This window comes from Gekko japonicus, unplaced genomic scaffold (genome assembly GCF_001447785.1).
Source record: "Gekko japonicus isolate JY-2015 unplaced genomic scaffold, Gekko_japonicus_V1.1 scaffold18, whole genome shotgun sequence".
In the NCBI taxonomy this organism is placed as follows: domain Eukaryota; kingdom Metazoa; phylum Chordata; class Lepidosauria; order Squamata; family Gekkonidae; genus Gekko; species Gekko japonicus.
Window position 1 is genome coordinate 1580909 of NW_015170275.1, and position 22576 is coordinate 1603484.

The 22576-nt window shown below is 42.5% G+C and overlaps 1 protein-coding gene across 1 annotated transcript in view; it reads left to right on the top strand.

Moving 5' to 3' along the window:
• The window catches only part of REPS2 (RALBP1 associated Eps domain containing 2), a 127874-nt gene extending 106065 nt beyond the window's left edge, over nt 1–21809 (top strand). The window contains exons 17-20 of the mRNA XM_015417585.1: nt 12250–12333; nt 17090–17235; nt 21152–21257; nt 21666–21809. Of these exons, the coding sequence (XP_015273071.1) occupies nt 12250–12333; nt 17090–17235; nt 21152–21257; nt 21666–21734 (405 nt within the window). The 3' untranslated portion in view covers nt 21735–21809. The remainder of the gene's footprint in view (nt 1–12249; nt 12334–17089; nt 17236–21151; nt 21258–21665) is intronic.
• Nucleotides 21810–22576: the final 767 nt, after the last annotated feature.

Consider the following 22576-nt stretch of genomic DNA (forward strand, 5'->3'; position numbering starts at 1 on the left):
GTCACTTTATAATTTCTCAGATTCCTAATTGGAATTCATGGTATATATATAAAACACCTGCACTCCTGAACTGGCTAAGTTTGTACCTGCCATCTTTGGAATTGCCAGCTTCAGGCAAACCAATAGTAGTAGCAGAAGAGTTGGATGTATACCCCACCCTTCACTCGGAGTCTCAGAGTAGTTTATAATCACCTTCTCTTCGTCTCCCCACAACAAACACCCTGTGCGGTAGGTGGGGCTGAGAGAGCTCTGAGAGAACTGCTCTTGAGAGAACAGCTCTAAGAGAACGTGTGACTGACCCAAGGTCATCCAGCTGACTGCATGTGGAGGAGTGGGGAATCAAATCCAGTTCTCCAGATTAAAGTCCATCGCTCTTAACCACTACGCCAAACTGGCTCCTAGATGTGCATAGTGTGCGTATGTGTATATGGCAGTTTATGCATATTCTAATATAAAGTGTTGTGGCAGTTTCCACTAGGTGGCACTTTAAGGACATTGCAACCAGTCAATCTGTGTTCCTTATACTTATCTCTAATCTTTTTTCATTACAAGAATATTTCTTGAATGAGACTTTCTACGTAGCAGAGTCCAGCATGGATTTCAACTGTACATTCCACAGTGGAGTACGTTCTAATGAGAAAACATACTGTTATCAGAAGGATTCAGGTGGGGTAGCTGTGTTGGTCTGAACCAGTAGACACTGGTTTGAGTCCAGTGGCACCTTTAAGACCAACAAAGTTTTATTCAAGGTATAAGCTTTCCTTGCATGGACACTTCTTCAGATCCATTGAAATGGAAGTTACCAGTCCATACATATAGGTAGACAGTGAGCAGCAAATCAGCATATAGCATTTTCGTCATTTCACAGATGGCAAGGGCCAAACTGGAATAATAAGCTTAGTTTATATGGTTACCATTTGTTTGGATTTAATTCTGGGGGGAAACATAGTGAAGGAAATAAATATATCAAAATCAGAGATTAAAGGGCAGATGTACCCTGCTTAATTGTGGAATGCTGAGAGTAAATAACTGAGACCCTGCTATCATGCTCCATCCATCTCCTCTCAAGCGTGGAGGAAACCTTACAGCATCCTCTTCTTTGAGGTGGGGCAATTGGCTGTGCAGTGTATCTTCTCTGTCCCCAGACCAGAAAAATACATTCCAATCTACCATTCCAAATGACATTACATTTTAGTATTCATTACTTAACATTACAGTCTGCTATTCCAAATAAGAAATAAAATAACGAGGATGTATAGGTCTTCTGGGACATTGGTGGGAATACAGATGTAAGGAATAAATTAGGTTAGTATATGTAGTGAGATTTTAAAAAAATATCCTTGTTAAATCCTGGGGGTTCCATTGTTCTGAGTGTTGTAATAACTTACAACTCAGCCATTTCCCTTTCTAGTGTATTGTAACCCACCCTAAGCCTACTTGCAGGAGAGAGCGGGATATAAATACCAAGAAATAAATAAATAAATATAAATAACGTGTTCCTGAAGTTGCTTTGCATTAAAACAGCTATTTTGAGGTCACCCAGTGAACGTCCGGGAAGGCTGAAGTGTTCTCTTGCAGGCATCTCTGTCTTGTGATTCTTGATGTCAGATTTGTGCCCATTTATCCTTTGGCGTAGGGTTTGACCTGTTTGCCAAACTACTACGAACTGCATCAAAATTCTTGAAAGTCCGTGGCAGTTCTTCAGTTCGCAAACGTTGCTTCAGGAACCAGCCAGAATTTGTGATGAACTTTAGTTCATCAGCTGGTTCGTGCCCATCCCTACCATTAGTAGTCAAGAGTTATTCATCCAGGTTGAAAGTTTCCTGCATTTGCTAGTATTTATTTATTTACTTCATGTATAGTCCACCTTTCTCACTGAAACTTAAGGTGGATTACAAAATTTTTCAGTGCAACAGGAAGATAAGATATAGTGAACATTGTAATGGGACTTTAATCCAGAATTAGAAAACAATGCAATAAAACAGTATAAGACATGACATAAGAAATGTAAAAACTGGACTACAGAAATTAGAAAAAAACAACACAGTAATAATTAGAAATGCATACAATAAATTACCAAAAACTACAGCTGTTGTCCCTGTGTAAAAATGCCCTCCTGAACAATTCTTTTTTACACATTCTGAGGAAAGATAAAAGCCTTCCTGACCTCCTCAGGCAACACAGAATTTGTTGTTGTTCTTGTTGTTCAGTCGCACAGTCGAGTCCGACTCTTCGCGACCCCATGGATCATCTCCCGCCAGGCCCTCCTGTCTTCCGCCATCCTCTGAAGTTAGCTCAATTTCATGTTCGTTGCATCTATGACACTGTCTAACCATCTCATCCTTTGCCATCCCCGTCTTCTTTGACCTTCAATCTTTCCCAGCATCAGGGTCTTCTCCCTTCTCATTTGGTGGCCAAAGTATTTGAGCTTCAGTTTCATTATCTGGCCTTCCAGGGAACAGTCAGGGTTGATTTCTTTTAGGATTGACTGATTTGATCTTTTTGCAGTCCAAGGGACTCTCAAGAGTCTTCTCCAGCACCATAGTTCAAAAGAATCTATTCTGCGGCGCTCGGCCTTCTTCGGCGCTCGGCCTTCCTTACAGTCAAAGAGTACTAAATGCAGAACTAGGAGCATATGCTGATATTAGGACCATGTCCATACTGTGTATGCAGCAGAGATTCCCATGGTGGTCATGCTCCCAGTGAAATTATGGTTAAACTTTTACTTGCAACAGAGATTCCACACAGCCCAGGGCAATCCAGTTTTTCACCCTTGTAAATTATGGTTTCTCTTTCACACCAGATGCAGATAACCCTCACACATACACACACACACAGTCATGATTCTCTGCTCACTTCTTTAAAAAAAATGGTGGATGTGTATTGCTGTTCAAGAATAGTGCAATACTGCACTCTAAATAAAGAGAGCACATTTGCATAGCGGTGCTTGAATACTTTGGTAATGGTTATTGCTGGACGGTGTTGGGTGTCCCATTGTGACCATATACATTAAAAAAACTAATTGGCCTCTTACTGCTTGGGGAAGGGGAGAGAGACTTTTTGTTCCTCTTATTATTCAGTTTTGTAAGTCAGGAGTTGGGGTGATACTTTTAAACACCACAAAAGTTACGTTAGACATTTTGCCATTTCTTTTCAGAAAAGCAGAGTTGTGTAAGTGCCGAGTGCTTTTTTAGGAGTCCCACAGATATGAACAACTTCTAGAAAGTGCACAAGATAGACAGAAAGGGTGGGGGGGTGAGATGTGCAGCTGCGATGTGTTAGCTTGTTAAACTGGGCTGGAATATGAAGGCAAAAAAATCCCAACTCTAGGGAGTCTCACTTTTAAAACGATTTATCCCCTTTTCCTGACTTGCCTTTTCGCCACAATCCATATCCTTTCTTCCTGACCTTTTTCTTTTGCACAAAAGAAAATACCCCATAAAGCTCTCTGGGACTGTCAGCAGTGGTTCTCTAATAATCATCCAGATTCTGCACTGTGATGCTGAAGACATTTTCAGATTAACAGTGTAGTTAAGTATGGTTCGTATCAGTATATACTGGGACTATTACATATACATGGCTGCACGTGCAATTTACACTTGTGGTGTGTATTAAATTATGATTATGCAACTGACAATGCATTCTGTGTTGCAGACAAGTATAAATTGTGATGTCAGCACCTGTACTGTGTTACACTAGAGTTGTAACATATTCATTTCTCTTTAAGCAGGGCTGATTTCACATGAGAGGCTTTTTCCCATGATGGTCGTGCTCCCAGTGAAATTATTGTTAAATTTTTACTTGCAACAGAGATTCCACATAGCCCAGGGCAATCCAGTTTTTCACCCCTGTAAATCATGTTTTCTCTTTCACACCAGATGCAGATTGGCTTATGACCCTCTCTCTCTCACACACACACACACAGCGTCATGATTCTCTGCTCACTTCTTTTTAAAAAATTGGTGGATGCATATTGCTGTTCAAGAATAGTGCAATACTGCACTCTAAAAAAAGAAGGCACATTTGCATAGCTCTGCTCCAGAGTAACTTGGTGCTTGAATACTTTGGTAATGGAAGGTACTGGATGTCCCATTGTGATCATAGGCATTTAAAAAACTAATTGGCCTCTTGTTGCTTGGTGTAAGGGGAGAGAACATCTCAGGGACTCTTCAAATGCTAATCAGGAGAGCAGAGAAAAATACTTGCCACTTGTATTGTCCTAACGTAGTAACAGTATGATATTACACTGAAACCCAATTGACACCAAGGGACTGTAAAAATGCAGGGGAAGGGGGTGTTTAATTCCTACACAAGGCATACGTTCCCTTCCAGATACATGAAAAAGATTGTCCCAACAAGGCATGCCAAGAAAGATTATTCCCCTGCCCAGTTCTTTTAAAGGTTGAGTTTTTAGATAAAAAACACAGTGCTTTGTTTTGAAGTCTGCCTGCACTTCAGTTTTAGCATACAGTACAATGTAAGAATTACCGTATTTTTTGGACCATAAGACGCACTTTTTCTTCCAAAAAAAGTGAGGGGAAAAGTGTGTGCATCTTATGGACCGAATACTGAGCCCCAGGGTTCAGAATATTTTTTTCCCTGTTTTCCTCCTCTAAAACTAGGTGCGTCTTATGGTCAGGTGCGTCTTATGGTCCGAAAAATATGGTAGCACCATGCTGCACACACACTTTTTGAAGGAGGAGGAGGAGGAGGAGGTGGTGGTGGTGGTTGGATGTATACCCCGCCCTTCACTACCCAAGGGAGTCTCAGAGCGGCTTACAAACTCCTTTCCCTTCCCCTCCCCACAACAGACACCCCGTGAGGTAGGTGGGGCTGAGAGAGCTCTTGACAGAAACTGCTTTTTTTCAAGAACAGCTCTTATCAGAGCTACAGCTTGCCCAAGGTCATCCAGCCAGGTGCAAGTGGAGGAGTGGGGAATCAAACCCGGTTCTCCCAGATTAGTCCGTGCACTTAACCACTACACCAAACTGGCTCTCCTTCATATACTGAAGCTGTATATGAAATGGGTTAAATCTTGCTTGATCACCTTATTTTTAGAATAGCATCATCCCTGGCAGACCTATCCTCTTTTCCTAACTTCACTTTGAAACAGCGATTTTGCTTGCGCTGGAATTTTGTTATATATGTGTACATGTGTGGGTGCGCACCTGGAAGTCATGGTGACCTCTGGTGACTGACCCCTAATGGGGACCTGGAAGATATTCAGAGAGGTGGCTGAATAAAGCCCACCTCCCTCCTTTGGTATTCCAAGGAGGTCTCCCATCCAAGTATTTGCAAGAGTCGACCCTGCTTAGCTTCCAAGATCTGACAACATCGGGCTTGCCTGGGCTATCTAGGACAGAGTGCTTGTGCTGAAATTTTTAAGTTACATTACACATCTGGCGTGATCTGGTCCATGGGTTTGCGAAGAGTCGGACTCAACTGTGCGACTGAACAACAACAACAACAACAACACATCTACAGTTCACTGATCAATGGTTTTAACAACAAAAGTTTTAACAACAAAATGTTAAGTATGCCACTAAATAGAATAATCTGCTTTGAGTTTGACTGTTCATGAGACAGGCTCACTATCAATAACATATTTTTTTTAAATAATAATAATAATAATTACCAGTACTAGTATTGATACATCTTTTCTCAGGTTCTGATATGTTAAAACATAGGGCTAGTTCTCATATTACTGTTTTCTTATATAGAAATATCATCCGAATTAAAAAAAAATCAGTTGAGTCCTACAAACTGCAAGCATAAGGTACTTGCAGAGGTAGATCTTCCAGTTCTGCTTCTCACAGCCATACACTGTAACCCTCAAAAAGCCAGTGCTGCCCTGACCTAGACAGCCCAGGCAAGCCCGGCCGAGACAGATCTCAGCAGCTAAGAGGGGTTGGCCCTGGCAAGTACTCGGATGGAAGACCTCCAAGGAATACCAGGGCCAGGACACAGAGGCAGGCAGTAGCAAGCCACCTCTTTGAAATGTCCAAGCCCCACTAGGGGTCACCAGAAGTCAAGCATGACTTCTAGGCAGGGCTATTTTGGGGCAGGAACGCACAGGAACGGAGTTCCGGCTGGCTTCCAAGTTGGCCACGCCTATCAGGAACTCATTAGCATAATAGGCCACACCCAAGAGCAGAAACTCATTAGGATTGGCTACATTAGGGGTGTGTGGCCTAACATGCAAAGGAGTTCCTGCTACAAAAAAACCCTGGGTTTTGACAACAAACAAGGTAAGCAGAATAAGAAGCAAAAGGTGGGTGTGGCTGGATGAGCACACTTCTGGTAACATGGGGTGTGGCCTAATATGCCAATGAGCTGTGCTGGCAGGGGTGTGGCCTAATATGCTAATGAGTTCCTGCTGTTGGGTGTGGCCTATTATGCTAATGAGTTCCTGCTGGGCTTTATCTACAAAAAAAACCTGCGTCCAGGCATATACTCACAGACACAAAATACCGGGGAAAAGGCAGTACTGGGGGTTGGGGAAGGCTACTGAACAAAGTAGAGGGTAGGGCTGTCAACTCAGAGTAGGGAAATCCCTGAGGATCTGGGACTGTAGCCTGGTGAGGACAGAGTTTGGAGAGTGGAGGGTCCTCAGTGGGGTATAATGGCATGCAGTCCACCCTCCAAAGCAGCCATTTTCTCCTGGGGAACTGATTTCTGTCATCTTTAAATCAGTTATAATTCCAGGAGATCTCCAGGCTCCATCTGGAGGTTAGCATCCTTAGTAAGGGGAGAGGCTTGGGTGAAATGACCGCACACCACCCTCTTCAATTGCAGGAAAAATATTGGTGGAGCAAACTTTCTGTTCCTGCACGAGGAGCAGTTTCACTGCCCAGTCCCCCACTTAATTGTAGCCTTCCATGCAACCTGATACTTGAGTCCACAGGGCTCCCCTGTCCCCCAGAACTGACTTTTTATTGGCTTTTCTTGGGGCTTCTATGGGAAGAGGAAGATAAGGATTTGGATCGACCCCAGTGCCTGCACTGAGAATTTACAATAAATTGTGGTTTGTTTAAACATCTCTGAGTAGTCTATCAGATGTATATAACAGAGCACATTTTGTTCATAAAAATCCCAGTTAGTTTGCTGCTTGCCTCCTTTCCTACCTTTGGGCAGAATCGCTAGATGCTATCTTGAGCCACCTTTCATTGCCAAGCTGCTATCAAAGTCTCACCAGGTATGAAGATTGTTTGCTGTTAGCCAGTTGCAATAAATTGGGAAAGAAGGGGGGGAAGATGCCTGGGAAAACCAGGCTTCGTTCTCCATGCTTTTAACTAAGTACCATCAGTCTCTCTACCCTCTTCTGTCTAACTGCTTCACTGCATTCCAAGCCTTTTCTCTGAAATCTAATAGAGTTGATCATAGACCACCATACTTCCCCTTTCTATTTTGCCATCTCACCAAATTCGCTGACCTTATTTTCTGTCAGAGAATAAAAGCTTTTGAATAAGCACGTGAATGTCAGTTGATTCACTGGGGGTCAAGAGGAGATTATATTATTCTCCAGTCCTCTATTTTATCCTCACAACAACCCTGTCAAGTAGATTAGGCCGAGAGAAAGTGATTGGCCCAAAGTCACCCTGCAAATTTCTGTGGCAGACTAGGGATTTGAACCTAGGTCTCCCAGATTCTGGTCAGACCGTCTAACTATTCCACCACAATGACTCTTCGTCTTTTGAGAGGCACTGTGGCTAGTCCTAGACACCTTCCCTCCCTCCCCTTGCCAGACTCTCTCTGGGAACATCTGGCCAAGGCGCAAAAAATCATATGGTAACAAGTTGCTTGTGTGGTGGCCACTGCCAGACTTGGCCAAGTTGCGCAAGTTTGGTGGAGGCTGCTCCGAGTCATGTGGGATTTTGTCATCTGGTAGCTGCCACTGGACCTGGGTAAGTCATGCAAAGTGCACAGTAGCAGTTTGCCTGGTGATTGCTGCTGGGCCTGGCTCCAGTGATTCCTCTCTCCAGGACTGGGGGAGGGCATGGCTGTGTCACATCCGACACTTCTAGGGGTTTAGAACTCAGAGTGGAAGCGGGGAATCAGGAAACAGCTGTCCGTTCTCAATCCTCAGAACTCGGGTTAGTCACTCGGAAGAGAGCCTCTTCAAGGTGGTGACGCCCTTTTATCAGCATGAAAGCTCCCTATCAGTGTTACAGCACACCTGATCAGGTCTTTGCGTTCATGCTAACCTCTTCCTCACCGGATGAGGTTTCGGACATCTTTATTCCTTTTAAATTCCACCCCTCCCACTTAAAGCCACAAGGCTTTCCCTTGATTTCTCCTGGCGTCTTCTCTGGTTGGTCCTGTCTGCCGATCTCCTCTTCTCGGTGTTCGTCCTCCTCTAGTTGCTTTCTCCAGGTAGGTCTGTTGTTGGCTCGTGCTCGCCCTGTCCCCCAGGTTGCGGTATCGCCCTTTTCGTTCTGCCATGGGTTGGCCTTTTCGCGAGTAGGCAGGGATTCCTGACAGGCTGGACTGGAAGGCTTGTCCCCTCCTTCTCCCTTTGAATGACAGAAAGCAAGGTTTAAAGGCTGGCAATCTTGTTGTGGTTGCCTAGCAACCCCACAGTGGCCGCTGATATCTCAGAGGGTATTCATTTCTAAAAGGTGGAGGCACAGTTTCTGTTATTTTGTGGGGTTTATCCCCCTCCAATGTATTTTTTTTCTTTAGATCTCAGATCATTCAGGAAACCTTGGGCTTTTCTCAGGTTTCTACAAAGATCTGGCTTTTCTGTTCATTGTTAAAGTCTCTGGTTTAAGTATCCACAGATGGGGCCATGTTGAGAATTAGACTGATTACAGTAAAATATACAACACAATCTATGTAACTAGTTGGGGCAAGTGATGCACTGTATTCATGGTGCTTTGGGGGGGCAACAGTGGGAGGGCTTCTAGTGTCTTGGCCCCACTGCTGGACCTCCTGATGGCACCTGGTATTTTTGGCCACTGTGTGACAGAGTGTTGGACTAGATGGGTCATTGGCCTGATCCAACATTGGCTTCTCTTATGTTCTTATGTTTCTTTAGCAGTTTAAATACTATTAGAGAATCAGGAACATCCAGTTTTTGTGTTTAATATGCATATCCATAAGCTATTCCAGGAGCTGTTGTCAGGCTTTATAAACTTTCTCTTCTATACCTTTGCATTCATCCTTTACATAAGCAGGAAGAAAGATTATAGTGAAGTTGGCTAGCTTTTCATAAGAATTTTATTTTCATTTTTGGCATGTTTGCTGACAACTTTTTCACATAGCGAATGTCTGTTGGTCATCAGAGTTTTAAGTACTAGCCGTTTGTTTGAGTATCCCATTATTTTCCCCTACAGTGCTCCCCCCTATATATTTTGGTTATTTTAGCTGTTGTATACTAATACTACAGTCCTAAAGCTACCTATTAGTCATCTGGAAGCAAACCCCATCATGGAATTAAGTGGAACTGCCTGTGCATAGGGTTATAGCCCTAAGACAATGGAGTCTACAAATGTCAGTCATTTAAGCTGTTACTGGAAATAATATGATGGGGGGAAAAAACTTATGCCCATTAACAATGCTTTTCACAGGTAAAATTGCTGTAGTGACTTCCTGTTCATTGTTTATTTCTTTCAGGTACAATCGACCAAGCACTGCTGTTATGCAACATTTACTCTGTACACAAACTGCTTTACAAAGGGGGGAGGGAGCATAACAGCAGTGTTTGGACTGCATCTATTGTCTTTATGATTCTCTGACCAAATGCCCTTCTTTGTAAAGTATACGTGGAGGGGAAGCTTGTCTATAGCAAGAACCCTTTGCCTTCCACCTGTCCCAATTTTGTTGGGAAAACTTTGAATGTGTCCTGATTTTAAAGAAGCAGCTATAATAGTTGCTATTTCTACTTTGTGTGCCAATGGCAGTTAGAGATGAAGTACAGGGAGCAGATCTCACAAGGGAATGCCAACCAATGTTATATATAAATAAATCATAATAATTGACCTCCTAGAGGCAAGCAAATAAACTGGCATAAAATGTATTCTTTAAAATGCAACTGCTGATTTTTCCCTCCCCCAAACATTAATGTTAAATGTAAATTAGATTTGTTTAATATTTATTAGTTCTCTCTGCCTTTCCTAACCCCCTGAATTTGTGGAATAGCCAAGGGAGCTACAGCTGAAGTTGTATTTTATGTTTTTTATTTACTTTATTTATACCCCAATTTCCTCCCCAATGGGGACCAAAAGTGACTTACGTCATTCTCCTCTCCTGGATTTTTATCCTCGTAACAACCCTGTGAAGTAGGTTAGGCTGAGGGTGTGTGACTGGCCCCAGGTCACCCAGCCAGCTTCCATGGCAGAGTGGGGAATCAAACCTAACACACACACACACACACACACACGGTTCCTGTTCAACACATTAACCACTATACCGCACTGGCAAGAGTGAAGAATGGAAGGCAGGAAATTTGGGGGGAAGCAGTTGGTTTGTCCTTCTCCCTGTTCCTTCAATTTACGGATAAAATAGATAAACTAACAACAGACATTCCACTGTGCTAGTAATTTTTTTCATACCACCACATTAATTTGTGAATGGGGCTGCTAAAACATGGTAGGTGGTGTTTAAAGGAAAAGGAGAAACCAAGATGATGTATGTATAGAAGGAAGGGTCTGTGGCTCGATCCCTGTGATGGAATCCAGAGCTTTATGCATGCTCAGAGGTGTAGAGTGCTTACCTTTTTTGGGGGGGGCAGGGTTGGCAAAGGAGTTTTTGTGCAGAGTTGCTAGAAGGCAAGGATGAAAACAGGATTACTGGAGATCAACAGATGTGTGCTTTCTAATTGTTGTTTGACACTGGAGGCAGGATTAGCACTTCTAAAGAGAGGTGCTGAAACTTAAATGTGTATAGGAGATACGCTGTAACTCTAAGCCCTGCTTCTTAATTCTAAGTATTTAAGGACAGAGAGCTAAAGCTACTCAGTGGTAAAGGAAACACACAGAACCATTCTTATTCATTGCTTCTGCTAATTCATTGTTTTGGATTGCTGACTGATCTTGGGTTAGTCACTGTGTTACTGCATCTCATCTATAAAATGGAGCTAGTGCCTTCTAATACAATACAATATTAGTCCAATCTCATCAGGTCTTGGCAGCTAGGGTTGCCAAGTTGAAAAATCACCGCGGCGGGGGACTCCCGTCCGGCGAGTGGTGCGTGCACGCCGCACGCACGTCACCCGGAAGTGACGTTAGGACACCGGGCACACTGGGGGTGGGGCCATGACCATCCGAGGGAAAACCATATAGTTTTCCCTCGGATGACCGTGCCCCCGCCCCCAGCATGCCTGGCATGGTCGCGTCACTTCTGGGTGATGCACACGTCAGGGTGGGGTTTCCCCCGGGGCCCGATCCGCCAGCGGCGGGGAACGGGCCTCTGGGGCGGGGGTTTCCCCGCCCCCCGGGGGGACTTGGGAAGCCTATTGGCAACTAAGCAGGGTCGGCCTTGGCTAGTATTTGGAAGGGCAACCTAAGGAATACCAGGGTCGTCGTGACGCAGAGGCGGGCAGTGGCAAACCACCTCTGAAATGCCTTAAAAACAAATTTAGCTTGCCATCTAGTGGTGCATAATGCTAAAAGAGCTAGAACCTCTCCTGGCTGTACTACACACAATGCCAGATGATGATGATGATAAACAATGCACATGTTTCTCATGTATTTGACTCATCTTGCAAACTGTGGCTAGCCTCATTACTTATTCACATGAAGCCACCTGCTCCATTGCACTTTTAGTAGCCAACTTCTTGTTATTAATCTGGTTTGTATTGGCCCCAGTGTTATCCACTAGACCTCAGCCTAGAATGTAGTTATTTTCATCTATGAAATGCTGGAGTGTATGGAACTCTTGGGAGAAAGGGAATACAGTACTGTATACTCATATACCTTTCTTTTTGTTTGTTTCCCTGTGGGATCCCATTCACGGGGGGTTAGATCTTCTAGAGTCAGGGATATGGTTGTTGGGGTTTTTTGGGGGGGTTACACTGGAGTGAATGGTAACTATTTACTTATATGGGAGAAAGAGGTGCTTCTGTGATCTCTCTGGCATAGGGGAGGGATGAACTACTATTGAGACTCAAGCTTTTGAAAATCAAGTCCAGTCCTGTCTGTAAAGCCCTGCCCTATTTCTTGGTCACTGTAAGAGTTGATGGAATGATAGAAACTGATTTTTATATAGATTATTCCTGTTTGTGTATTGATTCCTTGCATATTGTTATAGATGGAGCAAGAATCTGAGATAGAAGGACATTTGCCAGCCACCAGAGCCTCATCACAGGTAGAAGAAAGCAGCCCAGTAAAAAAGGTGAAGCCTTTCATTTCCCATTATAAAGTGGTCTTTAGATAGTGATGGGTTTCTAGTAGTTGATGCAGGAGTTGTTGCCACCTCGAGACATGTTGTTCATAAGACAGCAGGTTTAGGCGGGAGATCAGGGCATCAGTGAGTGGTGAGACAGATGTTGCTATCCCAGCCTGATGTGCATCCATCCATGGCCAGAGCCTATTGGCTAGGGAGTGACTTGTAGCAAGCTGGATCAGGTATAAATGTCAAGGAGGGAAAACACCCATCACTTTCCCCTCACTCACATGTGAGCGTGGAAGGGTTAAGCAACGGCTGTCACACCAATCTCTGATGGCCTGATCTGCTATCCAATGAGATCCTTGTTTCCAGGTGACAGATGAAGCAATCGCATGTAACTCAACAGAGTGTAGGCATCACAAATGTGGTGCTATTGCACTGATTTGACGACCTGTTTCAGTGTCACAGCACTCCCAAAAGAACATTTTTTAAAAAACGAGGAAAGATCGCCCACAAGGGGCGAAAAAGGGCATGAAAAACCTGTCACTAGAGGAGGCGCTGTGGGGCATTTTACACAGCCCACCATAGCAATTCAGATCCGGAAGAAGGGATTGAAGACGGAAGGAAAGCAGTTTGCGTCAACTATGCCTCAGGTATGCTTCCTAAACATGAGACAACTGGCATTGTATGAACAGGTAAATATATTCCGTTAGCAGCCGGTTACTAAAACGGGTCTGTCTGAAATGACAGGGGGAAAAGTTAGTAACCAGTTCCAGAAACGAAATAGGTGGGCTGCCTGAAAAAAGCCTATAGTACCTAAGAAAGTGATGGGAACTTCAATTGGTTGTTACAAAGCAACTGTGTGAAAAGATCTAGAAGAGTAAAGAGGTGCTCTCAAAGGACTGCGGCATTAGCATGAAGGGGAAAAAATCAGTTTTGAGATGTACTTGGTGGTGCTAGTGCCTGCCTGTTTCTAGTTAAGAGGATGTGAACTGATATTGAACTTGCAGAAGAGAGATCAGAACCTTAGGTACATCAAATATACTCACTGCTTATGTTCTTAAATAACTTGATTCTTTAATACAGAAAATTCCTGTTGCTACTTAATTATTTTCCAGGAAATGAGCATTGTGTTTCCCTTCATGGTAATGCCATTATTCAAAATATTTTTATTGGACCACTACTTTCAAACTGATGAATATTAAAAATAATGAATAAAGCTTGAAAATGCACAAGGTATGTCTGAATGAGAGAGTGCTGGTTATCTTATGCTCACATCATGAGAAGTATCCTCTTGGTCCCTGTGAAAGAGTCACAAGCCCATTCCACACAGTGACTGACACAAATGCATCTTCTGAGAAAAGAAGCATGTTTTGCCAGGTACGTAGGTGCGTTCTGTCCTAGAAATACCCATACGACAGAAGCACAGTTTCAAAGGAAGGCATCATTCTCGACTGCATAAAATAAATACGCAACAACTTCAGGTTTACGGCACCAGTCCCAATCAACAGGAAGGGCTTTCATTGCACATGCCGTTATAACTTATGAGATGGTGTGCTGTTTCCCTTCCAAGTATGTATGTTTTAAAGTTACCAATGCATGGACTAGAACAGGTATGTCCAACAGGTAGATCGCGATCTACCAGTAGATCGCGGAGGGGTCAGAGGTAGATCACCAGCCCCACTTGGTCTCACTAATGGTCTCACTAATAAGCAAGAGCGAAGTTTTAAAGATTGCGCAAGATCAGCCTGGATCAATACTTGACCTACATTTAACACAAATAACTCTGAATAAAAGTTAAAGAGAGTTATTGAGACAGTTAAAGAAAGTTATAACTCAATAAAAAAATAAAAAATGTTTTTTGACCCCCCCGCAATCGGCAATGCGGGGGGTGCCCAGAAAACGCCCCAGAAGCAGGGACTGACGACGGAGCAAACATGGCCGCCATGATTTTGCAAAGCCGCAGCCGCTGGAGTTTTTAAATCTGCACGGGTGGGGAAAAAAAGAGAGAGAATTGTTTGCAACGTAAGAAGAGATAAGGTGTTGATTGAACTTAAGAACAAACAGATGTATTGAGGCAAAAATTACTTTTTGACGGAATAACGGATGAGCCCTCCAGACGGTAAAGCCCAAACAGGTAAACAAAAGCGGCCGGCGAACTGAAAGGGACGGACTTACAAATACTTATTTTGGAGGAGGGAAGAAAAGTTATAAGAAACTGTGAGTGGAATTTGATTGTGTGAATCGGGAGTGACTTGGTGGAAAAGAAAAAAGATATTGTTGATAGGGATTCGGTGTTGTTGGAGAGAAATGGAGCTAATGGAAGGAAAGCAGGAGGAACGAGCAGAGGAGTTTGAAAGGGGAGAGACAGAAATGGAGAGATTTATCAGAAGGATAAGAGAGGCGGTGCGGAGAGGGGTCCAGGAGGCGTTTGTGGAAATAAAAAAGGATTATGGCATACCGGTAGATTCTAAGAGTGTGGAAGAACAGGAACGTAATAAAGAGAATGTGCCCCATGAAGAGGAGGAAAAGACAGAAAAAAAGGAGAGAGTTGAGGAAGAAAGAGGAGAGGAGGACGTAGAGATGTCAAAAGATAAAACAGAACTTAAAGAGGAAAAACTAGGATCAAAAGCAAGCCTTCCGCAAGAACACGCTCAGCGCTCTAAACCTGGGCGAGGCAAAAGTAAAAGAACCACAAAAAAAGGGAAGGTAAAGAAGCCCAAAAGGAAAAACTGGACTAGAACTGTGAAAAGAATGGATGGGATAAGAAAGAATGATGGAGGGCAAAATGTGCTTAAAGAACGAAGGCATGGGGACATGTTGAGAGAAAAGAATAAAAGGCAAATGTGTAAGAGGAAGAGAAAGAGATTTGAAAGAGAAAACTAGATGCCTCCTTTCTGCCTATGGATTGAACTGGAAGTTTTGACTTGGACATAGTTGGTATATGAGCTGAAGTATTGATGCTTCTATTTAAATCTATTTATATTTATATGGATGACTGACCAGGAATGTATTGGTTTATGAAATGTTGGACTTTGTATTTTAACCTATGTACTTATGAATATTGATTATTTAATGCTTATTATTATTAGTAATTATAATTTATTTTAAGGGAAATTAGAGGCGATAATAAAGAGTATCTGAAGATAAGGGAAGTTATTAAGGGTGGTTAAATAATTATATAAGTTTAATGGTGTAGGGGTAAATTGGTAATATGATGAGATTTAGTGAGGGTACTGTTAAGTGATTTGGGGGAAATGAATATGAAATGAATTGAAATCTGGTATGTTTATTTAAATTTAGATATTTATAAATGTGAGGTGATATTTTTTAGGTGATATACTTTTTAGGGAAAACGTACTATTTATGATTAGAATATGTTTAAGTTATTTAAATTATTTAATTTATTCGAGTACAATGATTAAGGGAAAGTCTGAATGTAAAATTAAGGGATAAGAAATTTATTGTTATATTTATTGTTATTTATGGTTATTTATGGTAGGAGATTTGAGAAGGTTAGTCATAAGTACATGAAATGGTTAAAAGGGATAGTTTAAAAAGCTCCAAATAAAGTATTAGAAAAATATTAAAGTCTCAAATAGAGAAAATTAAAAATTTAAAAAAACAAAAAACAAAATAAAAAGTTAAAAGGGGGGGGAAACAAGGAAAGAAAAGAAAAATATCTATAAATTTAACCCCTTCATTGAATGCACAGAATTGACAAGAGTGGAAATTTGACCTATACTTAATTTAACCTCAAGAGGATTAAGGAATAAAGAGGTTTAATCAATGCAGATTGTATGGAAAATTCAGTTAGCGAAGGAACAATGGTTATATTAATCTGGGTTGTATAGAAAACAAGGGTGGTATACAGTATGGATATATAGGTAAATGTGTTGTTTGATCTTGTCTAAGTATACAACAAGGGCTTAATAGGTGCAGGGATGTATGTTAGTTGTTGTGTTATGTGTGTGTTGTTTAATGCATAAAAACCCAATAAATATATTTAAAAAAAAAAAATGTTCACAGTTCTTTCTGGATCTTCATCTTTCTGTTTTGTTTTTGCTTATTTTGCTTAACAGTAAATGACAGAAGGTGCATTATAAATTGAGGGGGGGCAGTGGAACCCAACTTTAGTGGGTTAAAATCTAATTTGAAACTAATTTGAAACTTTATTTTCATGGTGGTAGATCACCGGCACTTTTGGCCGGAAAAAATAGATCACTACCTGTTCGAAGTTGGACATGCCTGGACTAGAAGCTTTAATAATGGCCTAGTCTAGAACATAATTAAAATAATTCCAGCTACAAAGCTAGCTTTTTTGATCATCAAGAGTTTCCTTCTATCAATATGTGCTTCTTATGAGTTCACAGAGCCAATCCTCTTTTCCATTGTTGTTGTTGTTTTCCCTTATTGCAGTGAACCATAGCTAGTTCTAAGTTTTAAATCAGCATTGGGATGTTGTTACATTTGAAAACAAACTCCAGTAGGAACCATGCCTGTGTGTCAAGGCCTACTGAAATAAGCAGGACTTAACTGCATAAATGCAGGGTCTGGGGGTAACTCTTGTTCACAATGATGGATTGGCAGAAAATAATATTCTGGTAGGTGATACTAGTAGATGCTGTGTTATGGATAGACATTTGAAAAAAACAAGCCCTCCCCACAAGGAGAATTTTTGTAACAGGGAAAAAATACTACAATAAAACCTGAACTGGAATCTAACAGATCATCAAGAATAACCTTTCTTTTTTCTTCACAGGAGGTTTTGCTTACCCAGCCACCCTCAAAACCAGTCCGCAGGAAATTCCGACCTGAAGGCCAGATGCTGGAGAATCAGGAACTTTCTCCCACTAAAAATATAGCATCTTCCTTGGCTCCCATCAAGCCCCACCATTCAGTCCCAAAGTAAAGAGGCATTCTTGGGTTACATCACAAGAAACTGTGGTCGAATCTGCATTTGTCCCACCGGTGCCCCAGCCATCTGACTCCGTCTTCAAAAAAGATGTCTACATTTGGTTTCGTTTTCACACCTCAACAGTGCTAGCATACTTTTGCAAGTCCACATATGTTTATCGCCTTCTTGTGGCGGCTCCACTGTCATTGCGCCTCCCCACTGCTTTAAAAGAATCTTCTCCAAACAACATTCAAATAAGCATAGAGAAAGACGGCGTCACAGCCGCACGAAACTGATTTAAAAATGCAAATGCAGATTCGACCTGTGAGAGGGTTTGGGCCTTGTGCTAGCATACAGTGGCTGTTTCACATACTCTAAAGAAGCTGTGTGGGGAAGAGCTGCATTCTCTTTTACTGTGCTTTCTATCCAAACTTGGAAATGGACAAGCATAAGATAAGGAAATAGCACATACACAGCCCCATAGCCAGAAAAAAAATTTTTTGGGGGGGAGGTCACTTAGGTGCCTTCCCTTCCAGAGCCCCCCTGCCACTTCTGGTCAGTTTCTCTCCAACCAGCTGTTAAACATAACAGCTGATTGGAGAGGAGTGAAACTGACCAGAAGCAGCAGGGCAGCTTCCCTTTCCTTCCTTCTCTCTCTCTCTCTCTCTCTCTCTCTCCCCCCCCCCCTTCTGCAGCACTTCCCCCCCATGGTGGAAGGGAGGCTGGGGAAGGAAAGGGAAGCTGCCCTGTTGCTTCTGGTCAGTTTCACTGCCCACTGACCAAAAGAGGCAGGGCAGCTTCCCAGGAAGAACTGGTGAGGCCATGGAGGGGCAGAGGTAAGGAGTGTGGCGCAGCAGGGGTGGGGTCTGAGGGGGTCTGGCATCCTCCTGGGGTGAGGCACGGCTCATCCATGGTAGGGCTTCATCCCCAAATGCCCCACTGTGGCTTCAGGCCTGTGCACGCAACTTGCTTGCTCGGCTGCTTCTTTAAAACACACAGAGCCATCACAAGAATAGCTAAGCCCTCAAAATATCCTTCTCTAGAGGATAAACTAAGCAGCTATCTGTAGGTGAAGGTTAATCTGTGGCATAGATGTGGACAGAAGATCCTAGTCTCTGGTGGGAGATTGAACAGAGGAATTCAGTATCCCTCCCAGTCTCTTAGTCCATAATTTCCAGTTGTTAAAAAAGAAAAATTCTTAGAGCCCTTACAGTACAATACAGAAACAGCTTCCTGTCTCTTGAATCCATTCAGAGAACAAATAGTTTTCTAATCCATGCAGAAGCCTGAAAAGTAATGATGGAAGCCACACCCTTCTGAAGTATGTATTTCCTGGCAAACAGTGTGGAAGGCTGGAACTCTTTCCAAGATTCTTCAAGGATCTGCAAGTGGAACAGAGTTTCTTGGGGAGCCAGGGTGACTCTTCCATAAAAATTAGTCCTGTTTTGAGAAGGCTAGTGGTCAAGTAGGTACCTACTGTTTGTTCCTGTCCACTAGGGTATTGGAGGAGGTGGGAGATGGGAAAGGAGAGACTTTGAGGGAGGCATTCAGGAACAGCATTGGGGTTCTGCTCCAAAGATCAAGTTGTCAACTCTATTTTAGAGGAAAAAAACTAACTGAATTTTTATGTGAGCTACTTTCTGCTGTTTTTAAAATAATGTATCTGTCTTGGATCACATTGTCATTTAAGAGCTGCTAACACTTTACAGAAAGCCATAAATGGCCTCTTTTAAAAATAATTCTGCTTACCTAGCTTGCGTTCCCCCCCCCCCATTTTTCCTGCTTCGTGATTTTCTTTAAAGAGGAAAATTGCTAACATTCACTTCTTAAAAGTGGAACAGATGGGTGTACAATGTCCACTGGATCATCTGCAGGAAGTTCTCTTTCAGTTTGTGACATCGTAATTTAGGGCTCATTTGCATGTTATAAAGAAGCAAAGAAAGGAAACGTGCAGTGAATTGCACCTCCACTTTCCTTGCTGCTGCATACAAGCTGAAATGATAACACTGAAGATTAACAAAAATAAGGTACAGCAGCCAGGATATCTACATAAAGATTCCAGAAGAAAATAGTAGGGGTGGTGGGATTTATTACAAAGGCCCATTACTATTATAGGTAGGGATATCTGCTGTATGGATAATGAAAGCAGCTCAGTGGCCTCAAGCACAAGGGTTGTTTCTGCATAATTTTGGGAACCTGCAGGTGTGCAGAAATAATTATCTTCACTCCCCACACATACAATTGAGGGAGATGCAAAAATAGTAAGGGGGAAAAAATTAAGTCTCCACATGTGCTATACATTGCCATGGAGTCCTTGAAGAGGACACACAGACAGTAATTCCAGTAGCTATTAGGATTGTTTCCTTCTTTACCCCAAGAGAAACCTGAGGATTAGGGATGTGCATTCGGTTCGTCTGAACCGAATGCACCCCCCGAAAATGGCCCATTCGGGCCCCTTTTGGGCTGCTGCGGGCCGATTCAGATTCTCTTATCTGAATCGGTGTGCCACCAAATTGCCGCCGAATTTCTGGGGGCTGGAGGGGAGGTGGTTTGAGGGAGAGGCTCCAAACTTGCAGGGTAGTGGAGGATCACTTTTGGAATATTTTCCTATGCAAAAAGCTCAGTGCAAACAGGAAATAAGTATGGCTAGCAAATGAGGACAGAAGCCTTTTCCATGCTGTGCTAGTTTTATGTTTGCACTGAGGGTTTTTTTAATATGCAGGAATATTCAAAGTCTGAATCCATCTTCTAGGGTCCAGAGGTCCATTACATTCTGCCACCTCATTCTCCAGCATATGTAAACCAGGCCTGAATCCCAGTTTCCTTGGTACTTGTCCTTGGGCAAGAGGAAAAGCTGGGGAATTAAAAAGATAAGTGAGTTGGGGGGCGGGGAGAGCATTTTCCTTTTGATTCCTCCTCAGTCACTCATGTCCTTATATACTAGCAACAATGAACCGTGATGGAATGAACTCACAGATGGATCCGTCCTCTTTTCCCCTGTATGCCCTCCTGAAAACCTGCTCCCAATAGTCAAAGAACCCTCAGAAACAAATAGTGGTATTACATGAGGGGCCCTTGACCTGGATAGCCCAGGCTGGCCCAATCTTAGTATTTGGATGGGAAACCACCAAGGAAGTCCAGGGTTGTTATACAAAGGCAAGCAATGGCAAACCACCTCTGAATGTCTCTTGCCTTGAAAACCCAATGAGGGGTCACCATAAGTCAGCTGGGACTTGACGGCACTTTCTACCCTTTCTACCAACGGGGGGGGGGGGGCGCAGCTGAAGGGGAAATTAGCAAGCATCTCCCTCTCCCTTCTTGTGCAAACCTTTTCTATGAATGGATCAAGAGCTCAGGCAAGATGGGGCAGGGGATTTGTGCTAAGTAACCCCTTATTGCTGCAGCCCAGTCTGTCTGGAAAATACAGAAGTTTTCTGGGCCAATAATGATCTGTCAAAGGTGATTGCCCCTCAGCTCTTTTGAGAGTTCTGTGTTGAAAGGCAGGATAAGTAAGTGACAGCTCTTATTGGCTTAGGTATGGCAGATTGATCCAAAAGAAACTGACCACATCATATTGTGCAATGTTATCTACTACTTCCGCTATAAAGTTGGATCAGAGAATCTCCATTGCAATTGATCTCAAGGAGAGTGCTGTAAGATAGGATTAACCTACAGTAAATTCAGGTTTCAAGCAGATACTACAACTGCATTGTGAAATGCCAATAAAGATCTTCCTTCCTTTCAGTTTACTAACCAATAGATTAAGTAGCGCACATTTGTTTTCATCAGTCCTCATTTCTGTTCACAGCAGCTTCTTCTAGTGAATGTTAATTTTTATCATTCTTTTAAGTCTTAAAAATCAGCATCGTATGTCCTTATGTCAATAAACAGGACAGCCCCGTTGACTGAAGGTGGTTTGTCTTGCAGACAATCCTCAAAACAGAAGAAAGCTATTCAGACAGCTATTCGTAAAAACAAAGAAGCTAATGCGGTGCTCGCTAGGTTAAACAGTGAACTGCAGCAGCAGCTAAAGGTAAGGAATACACTTTAATCAATGGAAGACTTCCATACTCTAATAAGTATCTTATTGAGCCTGCTTAATACATTGCAGTGTTAATATTCGGAAGTATCTGAATCCCAGTGGGCCTCATTCTAGATGCGGGGGTGGGGGATATTACTAGAACACTTTTCTTCATCCATTGACTTCAGTAAAGTTAGACAGGTATAACTCTGCTTAGGATTCCACTATATTACAATCCTGATAGACCTAAAAAGCCAAGATTTGGAGAAGCAGTCTGTTGTTTTCTTGGGGGGGGGGAAATTCTGTATTAACTACAGAACTGTTGTATCGGCAGAATTCATAAATCTCCAGCTTGAAAATACATTATTTTTTAAATTTGTCCCTACACTATAATTGTTTTGCATTTTTTGTATTCTTTAGGAAGTTCACAAAGAACGAACTACCTTGGAAACCCAGTTGGAGCAGCTCCGACCTGTGACTGTCTTATGACAGTCTATAACAGTAGATTTATGCCAAGGGTCCTTAGACTGCATCAACATCACATATTGGCGTAACGTTTTTGCTGAGCCAAGCAATCATGGAGGAAATATAATGGCCAGATTTCTTTTGCTATTCTTGCACTAGTTTATCTTGCAGGTGGGAAAAGGTACACATTCTGAATGTCAAACCTTATGCCTATGAAATCAAACAGGTCCTCCATTGATCCTTCAGGAATGCAACAGATGAAAGCCATCTCTCTCTAATTGCTATTTTGTTATTTATTTCAGTTATTTTTGATTTTATATGCAGCTTTGGGGGGAAGGAATCTTCCAGGAAATTTGTTTATATTTCAATTCATACTGGAAAGTCATTCCATAGATTTCTGTAGTTTTCCAAGGTCTCTCTAGTTTTAAGATAAATGTAAGTCATATCTGCATAAATTTGTATTCTTTATGTATCCTCCTGATCACACATAGGTGCAGTGCACCAGCCTCATTATGGAAGTGTAACACACACATTCTTTCCTCTAAAAGCTCTCCCTACTCACTGGCTTCCTGCCTGTGTTATCAGTCAGTGCACCTAAGACCCTCTGTATTAGTAGCCAATGTACTCCTTTGGTGTTGGTGGAGTGGGGTGCCACAAGCTGCACCATGTGGATTGGGACACTTTGTTGCTGTTCTGATTAGATGCAAGAGTTTTGCATGTTTAACCACCAACAAGCCATGTTATGGCGTGGGGCACACCTGTCCCTGTAGCTAAATTCATAGGGTTCATCTGTTTGTACTAGCATGTGCAGTGCCAAGGCACTGGTATTCATTTGGTGCAGGGCATATGCTACTATTGATAGAGAC